Below are 17,333 nucleotides of genomic sequence, written 5' to 3' on the forward strand. Positions count from 1 at the left end.
CGTCTGTAAACATGAAACCAGTAGTGGCTAACTAGAAAGTTATGGGACCTGCACGCTGAGCGGGACAATAAATCCAGCCTTTAAAAGCGACTCGCGGCTCTCAGCGGCCGCCGACCTCAGATTCGGCTTCATTATGAAGCAACACGTCGCACCGATAAAAACCACACATATAATGACATTAAACACGGTGATCGACGCGCTTTCTCACGGTCAGTCTGATAATAGCTGAGAATCAGATGATTTAATGATCACAGACAGCTCCAGAATAATAACTCCACACCAGATCCAATCAAACACTAGGGAAGAACGATAAAAATATCTAGATATTATGAAATAAAAAATGATGGCTTATTTAGGGGGCCACAAGGGAGGGTCCATGGAAAAGTCTGGGAAAAACAGTGTCAATTTGTTTTTTTAAATAAATAATAATAATATTAATAATAAAAGTTTAAGATAAATTATTACTTACTAAATAATTAGTGAATAACAAAAACATATAAATGAATAAGTAAATATAAATAAATAAATGGATAAATATTATTAATCTATTAATAAATTAGGTTAAAGTAAATAAATATATAATAATATTAAAATAAATACATTTGTAAATAATTAAACATTTATACAAATAATAATAAGATAAATTATTAAGTTAAGATGAATGATTAGTTATTAAATAATTATTAAATAAGAATAAATAAGTAAATATAAAATAAATAAATATTATTAATCTAATAGATATAGAAATAAAAAAATGAAATTATAAGATTAAAATAAAAAGTTAATAAATAAATATTACATGTACAATAGAGTAGAACAGAATAATGCAACTTGATTAAAACAATTTTCCAAATAATAGAAATTTGTAATAGAAATGTTTCATCAGTTGGGTCGTTATACAAGGGATTTATGCAATACATTTTATGATGGTGTCCTTTCCATGAGGATGATCATATTCGTGGGTCTGTGGTATTTAAAGGATTGAAAAGCCCTGTTCTTAAAAGACCAAATATAAAGTGCAGCATTGTCTTTAATATATGCTGATTTAAAGTAATCGGTAATAAACGGTAGCATTAAGGAAATGAGCATCTAGTGAATAATAAAAAGTGCAGACACGTTACAGCAATATTAATGTGCTTAATTGACATGCAAATGTGTAAAAGTCCTTAATTTTCATGGAAAATATAATAATATATTTAATTCTTTCTTCTGATTACGTAACTCCCATTACTTGTAATGCATTACCCCCAACACTGTGAACAAATGAATGAATGATGCACAAGTAGCTTCACTTTGATCAGTTGAGTGATTTCTCCTACTGATGAAGCAGATGACCAGAAAACCAGTTCACCCAGGTCTGGTCTTATAGTCCGATCTCTATCGAGTCCTGCTGGTCAGCCCACTCAGATGCTTTATTTCTCTAACAGGTGAAGGTGATGTCTTTGAGACTCACCGGTGCTGACGAAGGTCTCCATCTTGTCCTTGAAGGGTTGTAGATGTTCCTCAGAGGGGTTTTCACACACCTGCTCAACCTCCTTCACACACGCTGCAGGACAAACACATGAAGAATCAGAAATACTGACCGATTATTTACTGAACACGGCCTACGGAAACAATACACATCCCATCTGATATCATTCACATCCAGTTATCATCACTGTCTCAGCAATGGATGTGAATGAATAAAACATCACAATAATCCACAGCACTCCAGTCCATCATCTGGAGAAGACAAAAAAACAAATCCAGCATTAAGATGTTTTTAACTCCAATACGAGCCTATAATCCACAATAACGCTTCCTCCAGAGAAAAAGAGTTTTTATCAGCTGTTTGGACTCTCATTCTGACGGCACCCATTCACTGCAGAGCATCCATTGCTGAGACACTGATGCAGAGACACATTTCTACAAACCTGATGAAGAAATAAACTCATCCTAATCTTGAGGGTGAACATATTTACAGCACATTTAAATTTTTGGGTGAACTTTTCCTTTAATGCAAGGTGTTTTGTTTTAATTCAACTTAATATAAAATATCTGATCAAAATGACTTGAAATAGAGCAGCTGATGTCACATACAGTTCATTTATTTATATCTGACACAGAGTTGTTAAGCATACACAACATTCCCGTAAAGCACCGCATACTAACTACATACTGCAGGAACGGTGTGATATTAGGAACTGATGGGCTGCTGAATGAAGCAGTAAAGCGGTGAATTAATGAGTTCTGCGTATCACGTTACTAGCACATCCATAAACGAGTTCAACAAGAAACATGAGGAAGAGGTGTGTGATTCTCATCTCAAACAGATGAGCATCAAAGACGCTTTTGGAGCCAATTCAACAGAACCAGAGCAAGAATGCTTTTGATTTCTGGACCGGCTCATCTGGTGTCAAACATGAGACTCGTTTATGAGTTTCCTAATGATTTGAGAGTCTGCAGCTCATTATGATGACGGTGAGTTTGATATCTCTCTGATACGACATAATCATCATCATCTAAGTGCATGCTTTGCATCTTTGAGCCGTAAATGTCATGTGACGACACGACTGAGATGTAAGAGCATCATCTCAGCTCAGCTCTGTCTCAGAAGCAGCACAGATGTGGATGGAGTTTGACCCGCTGCTCGTTTGTGTTGTTTGTGCTTCACAGAGTCTTTGTTGTGCTGCCAAACAACTGTGTTCACACAAACTCACAGAAATCACTCGGCAGCTCCGTTCTCTGCCCTCCAAACATGTACATGCAGCATCTGTGTATGGATATGTTTAGCATTAATGAATCTAGTAAATACCTGCATGTGTTTATCAGTGCTGTAATATGGATTTTAATAAAGCTTTGTTTTTATATAAACCTCAATTGATTTGTTCTCAGGAATAACAAGCTGTTAAGTTCATCTATGATTTATCTTTACATCATATCTTTCCTTAACTCTAGGATCAAAATAAATAATAATAATTACCTGTATTTAAAAAAGGTTAAATGGAATCAGTTTTTTTTTTGTTTATTGGTTTTTCATTACAAATCAAATTAAACAATTCCTCAACCCTCACCAAAAAAACCCTGGGATTGCATTTGTGCCGATTATTAATTTTCATAAAATGACTGAAAATAAATATATATACGCATATATAAAATCTATATATAAAATCTATTTTCTAAATGCATTAATCAATCTTACTGTGAACAATTAAACTGTACATTTGTCAGGGTTATTTTAGAATCACTGATATATTATATTTTTTGGTTAATATTTTAAATTAATTAAATGTTTTTAATATTTTCTGTTTTCACTTCAGTTAAAGTTTTAGTAATTTTGTTGTATTTTTGTATATATATATATTAAGTTTTAAATTAATTTACATATGTCAGTGATATATTGTATGACTAATTATTTTATTTTGTTAATGTTGAAGTAGATTTCATTTTCATATTTTCTGTTTTCACTTTAATATTAACGTTTTAGCAATTGTGTTGTCAATTTAATATGCCTATATAGTTTATATTTTTTATGTATTAGTTATAGCTCGTCTAGTTTTAGCTATTTTAGTATTTCAAGCTAAATTAAACTGAACTAGCTGAAATAATATATTCCTGTCAGTTAATGTTAATTTTCTTTTTAAGTAACAAAAATGTTAATCCTCTTAAACTCCACCCCTTTCTTATAAGAATGCTTTCAAATCCACCTCCAACTAATCAGCATCTGATGCACAGAACCAAGTGTTTAAGTTCAGACTTCATGAAAACAAGTTATTTTTCATATAAATATGAACTAATGGCAACTTAAAGGAGAGACAAGGGGAACCAAATGATGGAAATGATGACATCAGCTTATGATGTAATGCGTTAAAAAAAACAAAAACAAAACAAAAAAATCAATAAATAACACACTGAAAATAAACAGAGCATCTACAGTGGGATCACAGCATCATTCCAGACATACCTAATGAATCAGGACTGAATATTGAGCTTCAGTTCCAGTTTTGAGTCTTCCATCGTTTTAAACAACTAACTTGTAAAACCACGAGAGCTGATTTATCTCGACGGCTAACAGCGGGGATTTATACGGCTCTGACAGAGCTCTGAGGTTGTATATAATTGTGGATTATCTACTGAAATTCTTTGGCTTTGCTCTGATGGAAATGATCCACTGCATGCTATATAAATAACTCCGGGCCGGCTCGCCAGACAAATGTCTTGTCTCCTGAAAGACTTTCCAAAACATGACGTCTAAAGCCCTGTGAGACGGAGTTTGTATGTGTGTACAAGCATGGTTTTGGTTAATTCGCTCTTTCATCATAGGCAGCAGTGGAGGATGCAAGGAACGCCTCTATTGTCTCCACTCGAGGCATATGGGCTCCATTGATGCGACACTTACGCCCTTATTAAAGGTTATGTAAATGTTAGGACAAAACATCCTCTGAATAATGTTTATGAAATGTTCTTACAACATTATTCATATCTGACATACGTTCTTGTAATGTTGAGAGGAAACATTCTGTTCTCAAAACGTCATTAATGTTTGTTCAATGTTTTTGTAATGTTAGCAGAAAAACATTTGATTATAATGTTCATGGAACATCTAATCATGATGTTTTATTTTAATAAATGTTAAGAGAAAATTAGCAATATTCTTGGAATATTAAACACAACCAGTAAACTAAATCTTGGGGGAGGGGATGTGTTTTGATTATTATTCTTAAAAAAATAATTTATGATCAGCTAACAGGGAACGTTCTCAGAACATTTTCAAAATAATAGATTGGAATGTTCCTCTAATGTTCACATAACGATGAAAAAACGTTCTTTAAATATAAAAATAGGTGTTTTAAATGTTGAGAGAATACTGAATATTGTAACATTCTCATTATGTTTTCAAAATGATTAAATGGCATTTTCCTCTAACATTCACATAAGATAAAATGTTAATGCGTTTAAAAAAAACTGGATGTTTCTCCGTAGGGATGCACGATATTATCGGACTGATATCGGAATCGGACGATAATGGCTTTAAATGTAAATATCGGCATCGTCCCGATATGAAAAAATGATGCCGATATGTCTTGTTAATAAGAGGAATACGTTAACTAACATGTGCTCAGGGTGTGCTAGTGATTAGATCATGTCATCATGTCTGAATGATGATTATATTCACTCTTTTGGATCACTGCATTTAAACAGAGTACAGTAAAGAACACCGCGTTCGGTGTGTGATAGAGCAAACAGTAATAGCACATGCAGCGGCAACAGTGACAGCCTCCCCCGGGTCCTAATGCCTGTTCGGTAAGGAGTTTTAAACTGTAGGGGGCGCTGTTGGCCTACTTGTAATTAAATTAAAAGTAAAATAGCCTACACAACAAGTAACATTTAGACTGTGTTTCTGATTAAATAAAGAATTGATGTCATAAAATAATGAGTATGTTTTGATTTAAAGGTAAGAAGCTATAGCTTGCATGAAAAAAAAAATCACAAACATGACATTTGTAAATTAAATAATTTGATATATACTGATTTATTCATTAATATATTTTTTAAACAAATCATAAGCTCTAAAAGATTTTCAGAATTTTTACAACGCTTTTGCTTTAGACCATTTACAAATGTTAAATCTTATAAATAAAATAAAATGTTAGGGTTAACACTGCATCTTTCTGGGGGGAAAAAATGCAGCGATTGATATATAGTTTATTTATAGTTATTATCAAATCTTCAGTGTGCTGTCAAAAAACCTTCATTATGGTTTATTTAATTCTAACAAATAATTTCTTGTTAAAAACTAACCAGAATTAAAACAAATATTTTTCTTATAATTTCTGCACAGGAGAGACTTGGTGTTGTTTCTAAAAAAAAAAGGAAATATATCGGTATCGGTTAAAATTATTTGAAAAATATCGGCATATCGGCAAAATCCAATATCATGCATCCCTATTTGAAAGTTTAAAAAACATTCAGAAAGATATGTTTTGATAATGGTATCAAAATTATAGAATGGAATGTTCCCTCTAATGTTGACATAAGCCCCCCAAAAATTCTTTAAACATTAAAAAAGGATGTTTTAAATGTTGAGAGAACATTCAAATGTAATGTTCTCAAAATTATAGAATGGAATGTTCCTCTTAACGTTTGCATAATCAAGTAACAACATTCTTTAGATACAAAAAAATGGGTGTTCTAAACATTTGTGAGAATATTCAAATGTAACGTTCTCATGTTTTCAATGGAATGTTCCTCTAACGTTCACATATCCAAGAAGAAATGTTCTTAATACATAAAAAAACATTTTTTACATAAAAAAAGAAAAATATTTGAAAATATTTCAGTCAGAAATAATGTTTTCATAATATCAAAACGATCGAATGGAATGTTCCTCTAACCTTTGCATAACCAAAAACAACAACATTCTTTAAACATAGAAAAAAACAGGTGTTTTAATGTTGAGAGAACATTCAAATGTTACATTCTCAAAAAAAAAAAGTCAAATATACAATAAAATGGAAAATAAACAATAAAATGGAATGTTTGTCGAACATTCACATAACTACTAGAAACGTTCCAATACATTAAAAAAGGTATAATAATTTTTTCAATAATTTTGATGAAACATTACCAAGAAGAAATGTTCTTTAAATGTAAAAAACAGTTGTTTAAATGTTGAGAGAACATTCAAATGTAATGTTTTCATAATGTTTTCAAAACAATAGAATGGAATGTTACTCTAACTTTGACAAAACCAAGAAACAATATTCGTTAAACATAAGAATCATAATCAGAAAGCTTTTAATGCCAAGTATGCTTGAGCATACAAGGAATTTGTTTTAGTGTCATATGCTTCCAGTTCACAGAGACAACAACGACACACAGACAATAAAAATAAGATGAGAATAAAAAAATACACATATGTAAATATAAATAAACAAATAATTGAAAAATAAAAAAATAATTGAAACATAAATGATTGTATATACAGTTGTGCAATAGATGATAGAATGGAATAGAATAGAAGGAGATACAGGGATGTACAAGGATGGAGGTGGTAGCAAATAAATATAAGGTTATTGAACATTGTTATTGCATAATGGGGGGGGGGGGGGGGGGGGCATTTAACTGTTCATAAATTGGATTGCCTGGGGGAAGAAAGTGTTCTTGTGCCTGGCTGTCCTGGTAATTGTGGCTCTGTAATGCCGGCCAGATGGGAAAAGTTTAAAAAGGGGATGACTTGGATGTGAGGGATCCAGAGTGATTTTCTGAGCCCTTTTCCTCACTCTGGATGTATACAGTTCTTGGAGGGTGGGCAGGGGAGCACCAATAATCTGTTCAGCAGTCCAAACCATTCTCTGTAGTCTTCTGATCCCTGATTTTGTAGCTGAGCCAAAACAGACAGTTATAGATGTGCACAGAACAGACTTGATGACAGCTGAATAGAACTGTTTCAGCAGCTCCTGTGGCAGGTTAAACTTCCTGAGCTGGCGAAGGAAGTACAACCTTTGTTGGGCTTTTTTTACAATGGAGTTGATGTGAGTGTCCCAATTCAGGTCCTGAGAGATGATGGATCCCAGGAACTTGAATGTCTCCACTGCAGTCACAGTGCTGTGTATGATGGTGAGTGGGGAGAGTGCAGGGGGTTTTCTCCTGAAGTCCACTATCATCTCCACTGTTTTTAGCGTGTTGAGCTCCAGGTTGTAAAGACAGAGGGGTCTTTAGGAGCGGCTGTTTAACATGAATTTCCCCAGTCTCACTAGTTGCTGCCTATCTGTCAGAAAGCTGGTGATCCACTGACAGATAGAGCTAGGGACAGAGAGCTGGGTTAGTTTGGTCTGGAGGAGTGTAGGGATGATGGTGTTGAAGTCCGAACTAAAGTCCACAAACAGGATCCTCACATAAGTCCCTGATTTGTCCAGGTGTTGCAGGATGTAATACAGTCCCATGTTGACTGCAACATCCACGGACCTGTTTGCTCGGTAAGCAAACTGCAGGGGGTCCAGTAAGGGTCCAGTGATGTCCTTCAGATAAGCAACCAGTTTTTCAAATGACATCATGACGACAGACGTTAGAGCCACAGGTCTGTAGTCATTAAATCATGTTATCTTGGGTTTCTTTGGAACAGGGATGATGGTGGAGTGTTTGAAGCAGGAAGGGACTTCACACAACTCCAGAGATCTATTGAAGATGTGTGTGAAGATGGGGGCCAGCTGGTCAGCACAGGTTTTCAAGCAGGCTGGTGTCACACCGTTTGGGCCTGGTGCCTTCCTTCTCTTGTTCCTCCTGAAGACCTGGCGCACATCTTTTTCACTAATCTGAAGTACAGGAGTGGGGGAGTGGGGGGTTGCAGGAGGTGTTAACGGTTGTGTAGAGAGATGATCAGGACAGGTGTGGGGGGTTTCAAATCTACAATAAAACTCATTCAGATCTTCAGCAAGTAGTTGATTCACCTCAGTGCTGGGGGATGGTGTCCTGTACTTGGTGATGGCTTTCAGGCCTTTCCACACTGAAGCAGAGTCATTGGAATTGAACTGATATTCCAGGTTTTTAGCGTAGGTCCTTTTAGCCACTCTAATCTCTTTATTCAGTGTGTTCCTGGCCTGATTGTACAAGATTCTGTCCCCATTTCTGTAGGCGTCCTCTTTGGCCTGACGATGGTGTCTGAGTTTTGCTGTAAACCATGGCTTATCATTGTTGAATGTTACATAAGTCCTGGTGGAAATGCATATATCCTCGCGGTAACTGATATATGAAGTTACAGTCTCTGTGAGCTCGTCCAGATTGGTGGCAGCAGCTTCAAAAACACTCCAATCAGTGCAGTCGAAAAAGGCTTGTAAAACCTGCTCTCGTTGGTCCATCTCTTTACAGTCCTTACTACAGGTTTAGCAGATTTAAGTTTCTGCCTGTAGGTTGGTATAAGATGAACCAGGCAGTGATCAGAGAGCCCCAAAGCTGCCCGTGGAACAGAGTGATATGCATTCTTTATTGTGGTGTATATGGTCCAGTATATTACTGTCTCTGGTGGGACATGTAACATGCTGTCTGTATTTTGGCAGTTCGCGGGAGAGATTTGCTTTATTAAAGTCCCCGAGAATGATTAAAACAGAGTCTGGGTGTTGTTGTTCTGTGTCTGTGATCTGATCAGCGAGTTTCTGTAAAGTTGTGCGCTTGCGGTGGAATGTAAACAATCACGAGAATGAATGAGCAGAACTCCCGCGGCAAGTAGAAAGGCCTACAGTTGATGAAGCGTTTCTAGATCTGAACAGCACATCTTCTTTAACACAGTTACACCTGTACACCACCTCTCATTGATGTAAAATATCACGTCCCGCCGCTGTGCGATTTTCCCGTTGATTCCGCGTCGTGATCTGCTCTGATCAGCTGGAAGTTAGGCAGATGTAACACGCTGTCTGGAATGGTGTCGTTCAGCCAGGTTTCCGTGAAACACAGAGCAGCAGAGTTTGAAAAATCCTTGTTTGTCTGGGATAGCAGAAGGAGTTCGTCCGTTTTGTTGGGTAGAGAGCGGAGATTCGCCAGATGGATGCTAGGCAATGGCATTCGAAATCCACACTGTCTGAGCTTCATGAGCGCGCCGGCTCGCTTCCCCCGTCTGCGCATCCTGCGTTTAATCAGTGCCGCCGCTGTGCCGAGCACTATGTCCAGCAAAACATCCGAAAAATCTAAAACTGGTAGGAGATTTTGTGCTGTGTTCTGCCGAATGTTTAGCAGTTCCTCCCTGGCAAAACTGATCGTGTTTGACAAACAAAAAACAGGAAAAACTAACAAAAACAACTGGATAGCGAAGCACCATGACTGCCGTGAGCATATTGAACCATAATTGTCAACCATAAATTATAAGAAATGGTAAGTTGAGAGAACATTTAAAATGTAACATTCTAATAACGTTTAAAAAATTACAAAATGGAATGTTCCTTTAACGTTCGCGTAACCAAGAACCAACATTCCTTAGATACAAAAAATGGGTGTTCTAAACATTTGAGATAATATTCAAAATGACGAAATGGAATGTTCGTGTAACATTCACATTACCAAGAAGAAACATTCTTTAAAAGTTAACAAACAGGTGTTTTAAATGTTAAGAGAACATTCAGATTTAATGTTTTCAAAATGATAGGATGGAATGTTCCTCTAACGTTCCAAATACATTAAAAACTGGACATTTTGATTGTTAAAAAAAACGGTATCTTTGTACCCAGTGCTGGAGCTTCTAGATTATCGAATCCTCCAGACTCAAAGTACGATTTTCAGACATTCACAGACTGATGCTGCATTGTTGGGAACCCAGAAATGTGAGTAAATGAGACAAACATAGCTCAAACACATACAGATCCTTCCGTCTGTGAAGAGACATGACTGAGAGCGCTTCATCTGGAAACGCTCAGTAACGGCCAGTCCAGAGCTGTTATTCTTTGATAACCATTACTCATACGATGATGTTTGTCTCTTGTCATTAAAATGTAAGAAAAACAGCTGTGCTTTCCGTCTCTGAAGTTTTTTGGTCTCTTTTCTGTTTTCATTATTTTGCCCAAAGTTGCCTGGATATTCCCGTGTTCTCCATGCATGAAACGGTTAGTGGGGTTTTGTTTTCGGAATTGCGGTTGTGCTTCCCAGGGAAATTACACGCCCCACCAGTGGCTTAATCAGAAGAGAAGCGTCTGACCCGAGACAGCAGACAGAACATACATGTTCTTCTCCGGCTGTGATTAATGCAGAGACACACTGACACTTTAGTTTGTCTCCACTATTAACCTCACTTCAGCTTTTAGACGCTTCTTTATCTCGAGTGTGTCTGCTTTATACAGAAATGAGAAAATATTGATTTAATGCTAGAATTCAAGCTAAGATGCATCTTGACTGCTGAATTAATTATGATAAACACTAAACTCTTAAAAATAAAGGTGCTTCATAGAAGAACCTTTTTTTATCTAAATGGTTCCATAAAGAACCTTTAACATCTGAAGAACCTTTCTGTTTCACAAAAGCTTCTTTGTGGTCAAAGAATGTTCTTCAGATTATAAAAAGCTAAGAAAGAGATGGTTCTTTGACTGAATGGTTCTTTGTGGAACCAAAAATGGTTCTTCTATGGCTGTGAAGAACATTTTTAAGCACCTTTATTTTTACGAGTGTACCGGTCAAAAGTTTGGAATAATTACGCATTTTTAATGTTTTTGATAGACGTTTCTTCTGCTCAAGGTTGCATTTATTTGATTAAATTTACAGTAAAAATGCTGAATATTACTACAATTTAAAACAGCTGTTTTCTATGTGAATATGTGTTAAACTGTAATTTATTTCTGTGATCTGCAGCTGTATTTTCAGCATCATTACTCCAGTCTTCAGTGTCACATGATCTTCAGAAATCATAATAATATACTGATTTGGGATTAAGTTAGATTAAATAAGTAAATAATTTAATCCTTTTATTCATCAAGGGTGCATTAAATTGATCAAAAGTGACAGTAAATGCATTTATAATGTTACAAAAGATTTCTATTATTTCAAATAAATGCTGTTCTTTTGAACTTTCTATTCATCTGTGAATCCTGAAAAATAAAATGCATCAGTTTCCACTAAAATATCGTGCAGCAAAACTGTTTTCAACATTGCTAATAATCAGAAATGTTTGTTGAGCAGTAAATCAGTATATTATTATGATTTCTGAAGATCATGTGACACTGAAGACTGGAGTAATGATGCTGAAAATACAGCTGCAGATCACAGAAATAAATTACAGTTTAACACATATTCACATAGAAAACAGTTCTTCTAAATTGTAATAATATTTCAGCATTTTTACTGTATATTTAATCAAATAAATGCAGTCTTGGTGAGCAGAAGAGACTTCTTTCAAAAACAGTGGTACAGTGAGGTGACTAAGAACATCAGTAGCATCGGGGTGAACTGTAGGCATGAAACCCTTCTAACCTCACAAGAGTAAAGGAGCTGGATAGAGATCAGATTTCTGGTAAAAGTTGAAGAGAGCGGCGCAGAGGGCAGCGGGGCAGTCAGGCTGTCTCAGGGCGTCTCCGTCTCGCTCGGCTCTCAGGGTTCAGGCGTGTAAGCGGCCCCTGAGACTGACCCCGTGTCGCGACCCCTCCGCCGGGCCGTGTCACACACCGCGGGTGTAAAATCAGCGAACACTAACCCTCAAACACACACGAGATGTCACGCACTGTCTCTGAGAAGGGCTCGGGTCCATCAGTTATTTCTCCTACACGCCAGTGTCTGGATTTAAATGAAGAGCAATTTGAAACGGTTCTTGATTCTTCTGAGAAAAATTTGACTCAAATGTGTCTCCTCTAGAATTTAAAGAGATGTCTCAAATTGCCAGTAAACTCAGAGATCTCAATATTAGGGCCCTATGAAATTTGTTTTATTTTTCTCATATTCTGCACTGAAAAAAAAAACGATACTAAAGTTTTTTAAGGTAAGTGGTTGCAAACAATTTATTTTAGCTACATTAAAAAAAAACATGTTGAGAGTTAGTCAACTAAATTTGTTTATTTGAATGTAGCTAAAATAAATGGATTGCAACCACTTACCTTAAAACAAATTAATAATTCATTAATATTTTAAACCCAGAGATCACAATATTAGGGCCCTTCCAAATCTCTTTTATTTTTTTCCCAAATTCTGTGTTTTCAGTTTTCAATTTTAATGGTTCAATTCAATTTTATTAATAAAAAAGGATGAACAATCAACTGAATTCATACAACTTTTAAATAAGAATTTATTATATTTTTAATGTCAGTGATCTCAATATTAGGGCCCTATGAAATATGTTTTATTCAGATTCCACCCAAATTCAGTTTTTTAGTTTTATTTTTAATACATTTTAATGGTTTATTTAAATTTAATAATCAATAAATCAATTTTGTATAATCGATTAAAATCCTAAAACGTTAACAATTGAATAACTTATTTTAAAAAATGTTTTTATTAAAATTAAAATAAAAATCTTTCAGATATTAAATTTTTCTGGATTCTGATTTTATGATTTACCACAAATTTATTACCAAAAACATTGTAAACTGAATGTACTGTATATTACTAACAATTTCATTCAATCTATTGTCCGTGTACTCAAATTAAATTTGTACAACATTACAATTATTAAATTTTTTTGTCAAACAAAGTGCTGCACAAGAGTTTTTTAAATATATACATACATATATATATATATATATAAAAGGAAGAACAATTTTGTGATATTTTAAAAAATAATAAACATTGCATTTTATTAAGTATTTGTCTAATAATTTTACTAAACTGTATTATTATTATAGTAGCTGTAGTGAAGACCTTCGAGTTTCTGGTCAGTTTTGTGCATCGTGGAAATCATAGGACCCTACAATATGAACATTTGACCTGATCTGAGCTATTAAAGATAATTACACAGCTCTAACCTAACTAAATAAAAATGCTTTTATTTCTCATGAAATGAATACACATCTGAGAGCTTGAGAGTTTTCAAATTCATGGATGGTCTCCTGGATGATGTTACATCATGTAATTGAAATCCTTGCGATTTTTATTCCTGACAGTAAAGCGTTTGATTTTGCATATTCACAGATTGCCTCAGAAGTAAATCCATCATCCAGCATCAAAGGTCTCTACGCCTCACACATGTACCTCAGATGCACAGACCTCCAATCTCATCCAGAAACTCTCCTCTGCGCTCTCGCTTTAAACAGAAATGCCTGCAGGAATAATTAGGAACACTTGCAGCTCTTTATGATGGCACGGCATACATATTTATCCCTGTTTGCTGCCGCCGAAGGTGCGATCTGGAGCCAGCGCCCGAGGACTGGCGTTTAAGGCTTTTTGTTGTGGTGTGGATCAAATGCGAGGCCCTTATTCTATATTTATTGTCTTGCGTTTGCGTGCTAATAAATGAGTGACAGACAGCTCGAGGTGGGGCGGCAGTGGTTTTGTAGCCGGTTTGTATTTTTCCCTCGGGTCACTGAGGATCAGAGTTTTTAACAGCGATTCTCAAATGGAGGGGAATGAGGAGAGAGCATATCTAATTGCTTTCATATGCCATATTATTGGCTGATTTAAATAATTGCAGACACCGGGGGCAGGGGGGGCGTGACCTTTGACCCCTGCGGTGGCCTGGAGCACAGCGGAGCACAGGCTACGGTAAAAACACCTTTTCCAGTGTAAAATGAAAAGAAATAGCTTTTAACTGCATGTTAATTCATATTGTTATGCTTTGTGGAGGAAACATTTATGATTATGATCAAAATCAGCTGAAAATGTTCACCTTCCCGATCCATTTGGACCAAAATAATCGTTATTTTATAAATATTTTTCAACATTTTGAATGAGAAATTGTATCTGAATATATCATTGTATGATATTTATAAGAACATATAATTTGAGAATTATCAGTATTAACCCCATTGGAACGAATGGATTTAATTAAATTCCCTTGTATTTATAACTCAAAAAAAGTTTATGAAACTTACAAATGTATTTCTAACAAAACATCAAAACAACATTGACTGTATTTGTTTAATGAATCGTTTGAACGAATGATTCAGTGACTCATTTTGCGCCACACATTGACACTGAATCTAAACGGATTCAAAAGATTCACTGGGCCGAAGCTCATTTTACGGTCATTGTGTAAAACCCAAATTCTGATCAATAAAGCAGAAGTGTCTGGGTTTGTCTTGAGGTTTACTTCTGCAATGTGAGATGCTGCTGTTCTGTGCATCTTCAGCATTAAATAAGCACAAGAGCACAGACAAACGGGTGAGATTCATACCTGTCAGCTCCTTCTTTAACTTGCGAAGGTCTTTTGCGAGATCTTCAAACTTGACCTGAGCAGCGTGGAAGAGATCCTGAGGTTCAGGCAGCGGGAAAACGCTCTTCTCTGTTCCTGCGTTCTGAAACGACAGCAACAACACAATAGCTATGCGTCCATCCACCTATTTTTATGTGCATTTTGGGATATTGCATGAAAAGACGCTGGATTTAAACACCAAGATGCACATCAGTTCTAAAAATGCACATTAAAAAACTTAACTAAGTAGGCAAAATGTCTTATCCGATAAGAAAACATAAACTACGATGGAAACACTTTTACTGAATAAATTCCGTAATGCGTTCCCAATCAGCAGACTCCCGAAATCAGAGAACATGACTGCGTTTCGTCGCTCGGAAGCTCGTAATGTATCGCATACAAGAATTGTTATATACAGTTATATTCTCCTGCTGCAGAAAATTAATCATGGATGTATAATCAACTGAATTTACAATTTATTTAACAATTTAATAATTTATTAAAAGTTTAAAGCCATATTACGGCCCTATGAAATATATTTTACCAAATTCTGTTAAATTTTTTCCCAGATTCTGTGTTTTCAGTTTGAATTTTTCTGGAATCTATTTTAATGGTTTAATTCAATTTTAATAATCGAAAAGGATGTACCATCAACTGAATTAATAACACTTTTAACAATTTAAGAATTTATTACATTTTTTTGTAAGTCAGAAATCTCAATATTACAGTCCTATGAAATTTGTTTTATTTTATTTGTTTAAATTCTCTTTTATTTATGTGTGTCCCCCCAAATTCTGTGTTTTCCATTTTAATAAATCTGAATGGTTTAATTTTAATTGTTTAATGGTTTAATTTAATTGTAACAATCAAAATGTATAATCAATTAAATTCATAAAACTTTAACAATTTAATAATTTATTACAATTTTAAAAAATAATACTGCCCCGTGAAACGTCTTTTATTGTTTTCAGAAATTCTGTTTGAATTTTTCTGGATTCTGTGTTTTGATTTAATACAAATGTATTTCCAAAAATAGTGATAATCAAATGTATATAACTAACAATTTAATTAATCCTAATGTCAATGCAATCAAATTAAATTTGAACAACTCCTTCAATTTTTTGTCAAACAAAAGAGGCTTACTGTTAAAAAAAAAGATGAAAAATTGATATTCCTCAAAAAAAAAAAAAAAAATATATATATATATATATATATATTTTATAATAAGTTTACGTTTTTTAAAGCATAAGTTTATTTCGTAACTTTGGATGGAAACATATCTAATCTGTCAGAAAGAAAGAGAAACTCTCTGCTTGTAACTCCGTCTTGTTTTCCAAAAGCAAATATCTAAACATTCTTAGATGAAGATACATTTACTTAAGATCCAAAACGACGATATGAAGAGATATGAAGTTTTGTTTTATGAGAAACTGATCAAAATGAAGTGGGTTTTTGCTTAAAACAAGAACAAATATCCACTAGCGCGGTCAGAAAAGCAATCCTGAATGCAAAAAAAATCATTTTAGTGAAAAAATCAAATCAAGAGAGCCGTACCTCGTCCATGTTTCGCAGGTAGTACGACACCACATAATCCACCAGACATATCCGATTGTCCTGATGGGAAAGAGGGTCATTAGCAGAATCAAATCTTAAACGAAGTTCAGCTCAGCTACTAGAGCTTCAGAATAATGAACCAGTAATTATCCGTCTGTAGACACGACACAACCTCAGTGCAGGTTTATGGTTATGAGTTATTTTCATACCCTGCTCTTGACGTCTTTTAATTTAGGCAGAATCTCCAGTCCGAATCCGTCCGCCTGTCCTCGGGTCCGGTTTCCACCGTTCATGTAGTTCCCAAAGGCCAAGATGACGCCGATCACGTCCTTCACGCTGTCTTTCTCCAGAAAACCCTGGAAAGACACTTACATTCAGACTAGTGCTCACAGCTGAAACAACCCTAGTGCTGAAACAGCCATCAAACAATATCATGCATGTCTCAGATATCACGTAGATTTTCAGATCACTATAAATTAGGGCTGTCAGTTTAAAGCGTTAACTTTATTAATTAGTTATCAAAAAATAACACGATTAAAATATTTTAACACAGTTAATGCCCTGCTCCAACTGGTTTACTTATTGAAATGAATCAGCTGTTTGAATGAATCAGTTGAATAAATGATTCAGTGATTCACTCATTAACACAGTTAATTAAATGCTTTGTTTCTGAATGAATCAGCCGTTTGAATGAATCGGTTGAATAAATGATTCAGTGATTCACTCATTAACACAGTTAATTAAATGCTTTGTTTCTGAATGAATCAGCTGTTTGAATGAATCGGTTGAATAAATGATTCAGTGATTCACTCATTAACACAGTTAAATGCTTTGTTTCTGAATGAATCAGCTTGTTTGAATGAATCGGTTGAATAAATGATTCAGTGATTCACTCATTAACACAGTTAATTAAATGCTTTGTTTCTGAATGAATCAGCTTGTTTGAATGAATCGGTTGAATCTCAATGACTCACTCATTAACAGTCAC

At 35.0% G+C, this 17,333-nt stretch overlaps 1 protein-coding gene across 2 annotated transcripts in view; it reads right to left on the bottom strand.

Annotated features, from left to right (window-relative positions):
* The window catches only part of LOC306886313 (formin-like), an 85,218-nt gene that overhangs the window by 12,531 nt on the left and 55,354 nt on the right, over positions 1-17,333 (bottom strand). For both annotated transcript variants that reach the window (XM_079443319.1, XM_079443320.1), the window contains 4 exons: positions 16,555-16,701; positions 16,346-16,405; positions 14,774-14,894; positions 1,454-1,546 (listed from right to left, as the gene is read on the bottom strand). In XM_079443319.1, coding sequence (XP_079299445.1) covers positions 1,454-1,546; positions 14,774-14,894; positions 16,346-16,405; positions 16,555-16,701 — 421 coding nt within the window. The remainder of the gene's footprint in view (positions 1-1,453; positions 1,547-14,773; positions 14,895-16,345; positions 16,406-16,554; positions 16,702-17,333) is intronic.

This window comes from Barbus barbus, assembly GCF_936440315.1.
Source record: "Barbus barbus genome assembly, chromosome: 20".
Taxonomy (NCBI): domain Eukaryota; kingdom Metazoa; phylum Chordata; class Actinopteri; order Cypriniformes; family Cyprinidae; genus Barbus; species Barbus barbus.